This window comes from Apis cerana, linkage group LG1, assembly GCF_029169275.1.
Source record: "Apis cerana isolate GH-2021 linkage group LG1, AcerK_1.0, whole genome shotgun sequence".
Taxonomy (NCBI): domain Eukaryota; kingdom Metazoa; phylum Arthropoda; class Insecta; order Hymenoptera; family Apidae; genus Apis; species Apis cerana.
The window spans coordinates 16,209,734-16,219,095 of record NC_083852.1 but is presented as its reverse complement, the minus strand read 5'-3'; the positions used below and the strand labels follow the sequence as shown (position 1 = coordinate 16,219,095).

The 9,362-nt window shown below is 32.4% G+C and overlaps 1 protein-coding gene across 4 annotated transcripts; it reads right to left on the bottom strand.

Moving 5' to 3' along the window:
- Positions 1-1,824: 1,824 nt before the first annotated feature.
- On the bottom strand, positions 1,825-8,837 carry LOC107994264 (adenylate kinase isoenzyme 1-like). Of its 4 annotated transcripts, none has more exons than XR_009830577.1 (4): positions 7,419-8,837; positions 6,926-7,072; positions 6,106-6,846; positions 1,825-2,638 (listed from the first exon to the last, which is right to left on the bottom strand). XR_009830577.1 is itself a non-coding variant. In XM_017051085.3 (2 exons), exons 1-2 carry the CDS (start codon positions 3,267-3,269, stop codon positions 2,070-2,072), a joined length of 762 nt encoding a protein of 253 aa, XP_016906574.1. In that variant the 5' UTR covers positions 3,270-3,643; the 3' UTR covers positions 1,825-2,069. The 4 variants fall into 4 exon arrangements, 1 of the variants encoding a protein (XP_016906574.1); XR_009830576.1 differs by having other exon boundaries at positions 7,650-8,836; XR_009830575.1 differs by having other exon boundaries at positions 6,106-6,561; positions 6,637-6,846; positions 6,926-8,824.
- Between the last annotated feature and the right edge of the window lie 525 nt (positions 8,838-9,362).

Genomic DNA, 9,362 nt, shown 5'->3' with positions numbered 1-9,362 from the left:
CCTGTGGTTTTCCCGTAATCGTTGCCAGGGATGCAGCCAGGCATTCTCACCCCTCCACAGGAACCCTCGAGGAACTCGAGGCCACGCCCCATAGCTCGAAGGCGGACCAATGACGCCTGGACGTCGCGACGCGGCCGTCCACCAATAGGATTACCCTCTGATACGGTCTTTCGCTTGTCAATGACTGCTGCACGAACACCCTCGCCTACCTCTCGCTGGGGTGCTTTTCAATTTCGGAGCCCGTATCCTCATAAACGCAGCCAACCGCCCCCATCCACCCACCCCAACACACGGCAACGCTTCGATAGCCGGCACACCGTGTACACCGTGTGGAAACGGTGAGCGAGTGTGCGAGGGGACGCTTTGTCGAGTTTCCAGGGGCGGATACAAAGGGGATGATTAAAAAAGATGCCCAGGAAGGACGAGTCGCGGTGAGGAGTATCGTGAATCGAAGGTGAGAAACACTGAGGGAAATTGTTGTCGGGGTGAAGGGTGCTTCCGGTAATTGGAATTGATGATTAAGGATTTGGGGGATTTAAATGGAAAAATTGATGGAGTACGGTATATCCTTGGCTTCCAGGTCTTATATTTTCTTCTGGAAATTTAATTGCGCTAAATCTTTAACCAAGTCGAGAACACAAGAAAGATTGTACATATCGGAATGAAGTTTATTTTTTTTTCTTTTTTCTTTTTAGGAAAATATTATTTCGTCCCTGTTCCCATTATTATTATTTCCTACAATTTTGTTTTGCATATATGTTTGTGTATCTTACTGTTTAGAAAATTCAATTTCCTGGGTTTCGAAAATTCTTCGTCCATCCGTGGCACAAGCACAAGCTAACACTGTTTTATCAGTCATCCGCCGAGATACGATGGACCATTCATGTGCAGATAGATGCCGCGTAAAGTGCATGCGTGTTTATGAATATATCCGGCAAGCGAATCATGTGCACTTACACACGAGCGATTGATACGAGGGTGAGTCGGGTTTTCGTACAGGGAAAGAGACGTTCCGCGTGTATACGTATGCTCATAAATAGAAGCAACCATCCATCTACTGATTAAAATGAGCGGAAAACGCGTACAGGGGATGAATAAATACAGACGTATGGTAGGTGGGCATGCGTGGCCATCAAAAACATTTTTCGTATCTACAATGGAAAAAATATGCGGTCGACGGTTAGTTTGCCAATTATTTCGAACAGTTAGTTTGCCAATTATATCCGTTTATCTGTGAAATTGCGAGGAAATAGAAGTTACAATCGCGTGAAATACATTTATTAATTTAAAAATGAAAAATATTCTGGTTTATGGAGAGATCAATTTGAACGAGGCTTTTTTATTCTATATTTCTTGGCTGAAAAAGTGAAATGCAAAAAGATTTAATTCGTATCTAATATTTATTTTATCGAATAATGTCTTTTAATATTAATTATATTTATCATGTAATATTTATTTAAATAAAAGAAAATTAATACGAAAATTTTTTTTGAAAATTGTTGTTTATCGAAGATAATAATTAAAATTGAGTAACGTCGTTTGATTTCTTTTTTTAATATATGTATATATGTATATCCATTATTTAATTATTTAATTATTTATTTAAACAGAATTAAATTGACCTTAATTATTCAGATTGCACTTAATCAAAGATTATTTCATACAATATCAGATGTATATTTTTAACATAAAAGTCTTAGAACAATATTATCGTATAAAGTATTTAATTTCTTTCAACTTTCAAACAAATATGATAAAAAAACTATTGAAAAATTCTAAGACTTTTGAACGGCTGCATATATTTAAAGATGAATATTAACGATGTGAAGGAAAAAATTATATTTCCTTGCAAAAATATTCTTCTTGTTTAATTAACAATGCTTCTTCTATTTACAGTACGTCCACTATTATCAATTAACATTTAAATTACATCTAATCAAATTAAAAATTTACAATCTAATGCACTCTGAGTAAAGTCTCTCTTAAATAACATATTATGTCTTATTTATGTAAAAGATCTTTCATACAAACATTAAACACTTTTGACATAAAATCTATCATTTCGAAATTTATTTGGAAGTGGATGGCATTGAGACTGCGTAACTTTCTCCAAAATTCTTTTTTAAAAAATTATCTATAACTGCACACGCATTTTCGACCACGACCATTATTTCAGGCTCAGCATCGATTATCACCAAGACTTTACGGTAATGTCTAAGTATAGATTTGTTCCGCCTATGGAAATCCTTGATCCGATTTTTGATATAATCGAAAGTGACGGATACTCTCTCTGTAGCTTTCACGCTTTTTGCCATTTCTCGGTCGGTCATTACGGAATTTCGAACATGCAGAAGTATGACGAGATCAGGTGTTCGTATTTCTTTATCAAAAACTTTACCTTGTTTCTTATCCCGGGGAAATCCGCTTATAAAGAATCCTTTCTTCTTGTGAATGTTCTCCAGCATCCTTATCGCGATCAATTCCACTAATACATCCTCTGGCACCAGTTGACCCCTTGACAAATAACGTGCCAGGGCGTAGGCCTTATCCGATCGTTTGGACACTTCGTTTCGAATAATATCCGTGGATACTATGCGTTCGAAACCGTACTTCTCCGCCACATGTGTGGTTACTGTCCCTGAAATGATCGATTATTAATTACAGAATGAAAGAAGGCTTTTATTTTCTTTTTTTCGTATCAGAATTTTTAAAAAATCTATCTAGAATTTAATGAAATGAGAATAGATCGTAAGTGAGATTGTAAAATTTTAAAACGAATAAAAAATGATGATTAGAATTGAGAGTAAAAAAATAAAATAATATAATATTAACACGATAATGACAATAGATGATAATAAAATAACGTGATTTTCATATTTCACATTTTTATTATTTTCATTAAGTATATTTCTTTAGAATATCTCTCAAGTATATTCCTTTTGCGTTAACTTTATTCATTATCCTATTACTTATCTTCAAAAAATTGAACGTAAAATATGAAAAAAAAAAAGTTAAATGGTTATTAAAATTTAACCGAAGTTCTAAGGTTATGTGATAATGAAATAAATATAATAACTTTTTCCAGATCCCGGTCCTCCAATGATGAAAATGATGGGTAATTTTGATCGTTTGATGGGGGTCGTGTCAACATTGATACCTTTGGGAAGAGAAAGACTTAAAGGATCGGTAGGCCTCATATAATTGCCCATCGAATCAATCGTTTGAAATTTTTTTATAATTTTAAAGCTATGCTTTCTTTTTATGACCATTAACGAGATAGAATATTTAAATATTCTCCCTATTTATGTTATTTAACGTAAAAATTTCTGTTCAAATATTCGGTTTTTGAAATTACGTTTTTGTTAATTTGAAGTTTGTTTTTAATCTTTATTAATATAAAATGTGAATACTTTCAAGCAAAATATGGAATAAAATGAAAGCAAGATATGTTCTGAAGTTCAGTTTAATCGTTACTGTAGCAAGATTCCTTCTTCACCGATTATCGATACTTGCTTTCAATATTTATCTATAAAAAAACTGATTATCATAATTCTCAAGTATGTCAATTAAAATTCATTATATGTATTAATATATGTATATGTTATATGGATTATACTAAATTCAATCTTCAAATTTTTCAATCAATCGATTCTTTTCTCATATAGAAATTTCTATTTTTCTGACAGTAGATAAAATTTGACTATTTGTTGATAAGAAGTTCATAATAATCACGAACTGTAAATAAATTTTAATGAAAGACAGAAAAAACGTATCTAAATAAAGATTTGTTTAATTTACTTTTCATTTTTAAAATTGCACGAACATCTATGGTACAGTTACCATTCATGAGAAAAATTTTAAACGAAAAAGAACATGATTCATAGTTTCGAATTATCTCTGACATATGTTAACTCGATTAAATCACTGTTTCTAAGCTGTTTTTTAATCAGTGAGAATATTTAACGTTCACACCGTGGGTGGTCATTCGAAAAAACATTACTGTACTTTCATATTCGGTGTCGTGGAGCTAGAGAATAAATTACACCAATGAAAGTTTCATTGGCGCGACATATCTCTTTCGACATTACTTAATTCATTTTGACACACTGGAAATAAATTTCTAATCGACGATCGATAGTAAAGGAATGCTGTGATTCGGATTCGAATATTGAAAATTTTTGATTGACACACAATGTATTCCTAAAGGACCATTGCTCGATATATCATAATAAATTACAATTTTATGAATTGTACTCACGATAAAGCAAATAAATTAATATTCTACGAAAGGAAATAAAATATTTACGTGACATCTCAGAGAAATAGAAAAATATAATCTCGAAAGTCATGCCATTTATTATTCCTCCATAATACAATCATTCTAAACAGTACGTAAGATCGAATAGTAAAAAAGGACGTAAGGGAACATTGTATTAATCCTGATTTCCCGCAGTGCCTGATAGAAATCTATTCGAGGTTCAGAATAGAATTTCTCGTGATCTTATAAATTCAAATTATCTACGGTTCGATGACTAATGCAACTATGGAAATATCAAGTAGTACAGGCAAGCGAATAAACACGCGGTTCGTTCAAAGTAAAATGATCAAATGTTCAAGGCTGTTATTCAACGTATTGCCATATTGGTGTACCGCAAAGTTATTATTACATAAAAGTTACACGCATCGATGACAATGCGTAAATATATTTATAATGATCGAAATTATCGTCGTGCAATTAACCATTCTTCCTTCATAAAACAAAAAGCTACAAAGTCTTGGATTATATAAGACTTCTGTAGTATTCGATGATAAATAGCCAAGTGGTTATACAATAATTTGTATAATACACTCATATATCCATTTGAGATATCACGATTTTTGAATAAACATATCCAATCTCCAAAAATTTTATGCCCAATGAAAGCTATTATCGTATTTATGACCGTTTCAATTGAAGAAAGATAGATTAGATGAATGATATATTTAATCCATCCACAAAAGAATAATAATATATACATTTTCCACAATGGCTCGTATTTTAATACTCAAGGGGTTAGAAACGTCGAAGCAAATTCCATTCCACTCCGTGCTTTAACAGATAAACATACCCCTATTTAGCACACAAACATACATCTCCCTCTCAGTAAGAAGATGTATCTGCTCTACCTTTCCGGAGCCAACGTAAGAAATTCCTATCTATACACGTACATAACCATGTATATAACAGATATCCATAAACTATATCGATAACATTAATCTTCGCGAAGCACAATGCGATTTTGAATACAATCAGAGCACGTTGCATTTCCCCGCGGTGCCTTATCGACCTTTATAATTTGCAAATTCGACGTCCGGTAAAAAGAGAGACAGAGAGAGAGAGAGAGAGTGGAACAGATCAAGATACATTCATATTCCGTCTGTTTACCGAATGCAATAAACCCCGAACTATATATCGCTTCTCGAGATACAATGTACGAGATTACAAATTCTTGCAAAACTTGATGCCGTAGGGGAATAGTCAGTCTACGAAACAGATACAGATACTTGTGTTCTTCTAAATACGCGTGGAGGCTGAGTTTGAGGCGACTTTTCTCGAAGAGGAAGTCGTATATTCGTTTGAAACAAACTCTAACCAGGGCCAGATCAAGCGTACGGTGAATTGATTTTCCCTCGAACAAGGATTAAGATCATTAAAGCCCTCTGTGACTCGTTCCATAAGCCACGCTTGGATAACATCGAATGGGGCGATAAATTAGAACAATTATGGAAAACGGACACGGTCGATCGATGATGTCTGTGCAGTGAAAAAAGTATATCTGTCATTAGAATACGAATTCACGGTGAAAAGCTGAACCAGATACAAAAATTAGTAATAGAGAGATTAGAAGGTGGATATTGGATATTGGAGATTAAAATTGAAACACGTTGTAATTACGGATATAATATTTTATGCCCTCGTTTCTCTAAATTCTGTAGATATGATTTTCGATAAGAAACACGAAATTTTTACGATTCTTTTTTCGAAATTTATCCGGATTATGCACATAGGGAATAGATAACGATTAATCATAAACGATGAACAATTTTATCGTTAATTGATTTTACCTTATAATTATGGAATGATATGGAGGAATGCGTTGAAACTATGGTAAGCAGGATGCTTAAGCTTCCACCGAGAATCGATATCTTCCGTTTTACCGGTGGAATCACCATGTGTCTAGATTGAATCTAATGATTTCAGAACAGGTTACGCAGCCGTGTTCAAAGGATCGTGGAAGAGACCCGGCGTCGCATTAAATTTTATCGGTTGTTCCACCTGAAATAATCGTGGGCAGTAATTTCTCGAAACGAGCTTCAATGATCCTTCGATAGATTCATTGTGATTGAAATACTTTCCTTAATTGTGCACGCCGATGATAAAGAAATTATGGCTCGACATAGGTATTTAATATAAATTAATACCAAGAATGTTGAGATATTTTTTTTGTTTACAATTAAACCTCTTTCTCCTTTCACACAGGTTTACTTCACATAGATTTCCTCAGATCTGCTTATACTTGCCTAATAAGATTAATCAATGTTCCATTTAAAGCGCCTTTTGTACCATCGAGTTGGTGGAATTTATACTAAGGAGACCTTATTCTGCCAAGATCAATGAGCAGCACAATATAAATGAAGACAAATAGTTGTCACTGAATGAAGTTGAAAGTAGAAAACTTTATGTAGAAATTGGCGTTGCTGATCGAAATTCAAGGATCGATCCTTTATCGGTCACGTATTTAAATTTCAATGTTTTGGAATGAATAACTGCGAAATAGAAATATTTCGACGTTTCCCATCGATCAACTGAAAGAAAAACAAGCAACCGTTTGTAACTTTATTATGTCTCTTAATTTTAAAATAAACATTACGCGTTCAAGCTTACCTTTTATATCGATATACTTATTATGAAGTACGTTTCGTATATAACGTATTCGTATATAATTTAAATTACAAATATTCCTCTATTATTTTTTTCATTCGAATATTATACATGGTATTATACATTAATAACATTTCTTTTGCCGAATTGCTGAAACGGAATTTTATTCTCTCAATTTTCTCATCAAAGAAGATCTTTCATTTTTTAAAAACTTCCTACTTAAACAATTATCATATTTTCTATCATTTACACTTATTTTCCATCATTTGTTCATTATACATCAAAATTAATTATATTGCGATAATAACAGCTACAACAAACACGATCGACCGACCATTCAGTTGCTTTAGAGACAATTGTTTCTTAAGTGTCTAGGCGTATTATACAATAAGCCGTAATAATACAATAAGGCACGTACACGAGCTGTTAATAAACAAAGAATCGCGTACTAGTCTAAATTACACGGGAATATTACTGCACGACCTTTAATTTTTACCATATTCTGATATTTAATTTTTTCCTCTATCAACGTTTTAAAACTCGACGCGGTAATTATCGGTCTTGTAAGTACTTTACATGATCCTACGAGTTTGCTTTCACCGCGCACTTTCGTTTTTACTTAACGTTCCGTTCCTTTTTCTTTTTTTTCTCCTCTCTCTCTCTCTCTTTTTTCGCTGTCGTAACTGAAAGAACGATTTATACGCCAATCATTCCTTCATTTTCTTACTCTATCGTTTTCCCTTCTTGGAGATAGATTCGTGTGATGGTAATTGGTAGATTGACAAACGATTTTTGGGCGCCACGATTCCTGGAATAATCATTCGATTAGAAAATTTATTTAGGAAGGAAAGATATTTCGGATGAAATTGAAATTGTCTTGGAATTGAAGGAATATGGAAGATGAATGATTTTGTTTTTGGAACATAGAGATGATTTTATTTGTTTTTTTTTAAATATTTCTAATATTTAATATAATATATTTTTAATATATTATATTTAAAGATATTTAAAGAAATTTTATTCTTTTTTTTTTTTCAATTTCAGAAAAACTTGATATATTTTAATACTCTTGAAAGCAAGAAACTGGAATAAAGTAATATTATCGATCGATTTATTAATCTGGAATAATCTGGATTAGTGTCAAGTACGATTGATTTAGAATTCTTGGAAATGTTTTGACGTAGTTTTTAAAATATTCGATTCTACTTTGGTCCATTTGAAATTCTTAGTGCATGGGCAACGATATAATTTATCAAGCGTATAATTTATGTACAATTTAAACAGCAATATATGTTATATTTTTTTCATAGTCCATTCGATATAAAATTTAGACTTGCGAAATTTTATTCGTAATTGCATTACGCGTGTGACAAATTTTAGTACGAAAATCTATTACAATATATTACAATATATTAAACAGCAAGTATCAATTAATGAGATATATGATCGAGAAGTAATATTATAATAAATGCCTTAGCAATATAAAATATATAAATTTTGATTTTAATAATTAAAATTGTGCGTAATAGATGCGATAATATTTATTTTATTACTAATTTATTTTATTTTATTATAAAAAATATTTATAAAAACCATTCCCTAAGCTAGTTTTTTCCCAATATGGATGCAGGCCTATAAAAAGACAACTTGAATATTTTGAAGAACAATAAAAATTAAATTTTATTTAAAATTAAAAACTAAATCTCTTTATATATTTCTTGCATGAACAAAAATCTCTATGTGACACAAAATATTAAAAACTGGAAACAATAAACCACGATTAATTCACAGCAAGTATTGAAATTATACTAATGATAAATAAAAATAAATAATTATTAATAAATTAACAAAATTAACGAATACCCAAATATTCTATTATGAAAAGTATATCATAAATATCGAAAAATTAGAAAACAAAAATCATCACAGCATGGATCACTCTATAGTGACGGTTCAGAAATATAGTGTGTTCAGAAATGTCGAAGCTTAGATGGGTGTGCTCCTTTCTCTCTCCCTTCCGTACATATACGTATCTTCAGCCCCGATCTATTTGCCGAACCACTCCTATCGATGTATCACGACGTGCACTCGACGCTGATGCAACTCTATTAATGACGCTAAATGGCGCTCTCGACGTCACAAAAGTGGCACACGCCCGGCGTTCGAGCAGGGTATTCGTGTATTCGCTAAAATGCGGTTTTCGACGTGAAAACGCCTCCAGGAATTTTCATACGATCGATCGATCGACGATGTGATGCAATCCTATCAGTCTGGGTCGATTTTTTCTTCACTTCAGAGAAACGAACAACGTGTCTTGATTTTCCGGTTGAACGATCTTTCGATAGAAAAATTGAAAACGTAAAAGGTATTCTCAGAATCCTTTAATTCTCGTGATATTAATAATTAATTTATATTTATCTTTAGAATTTTATTCGAGACT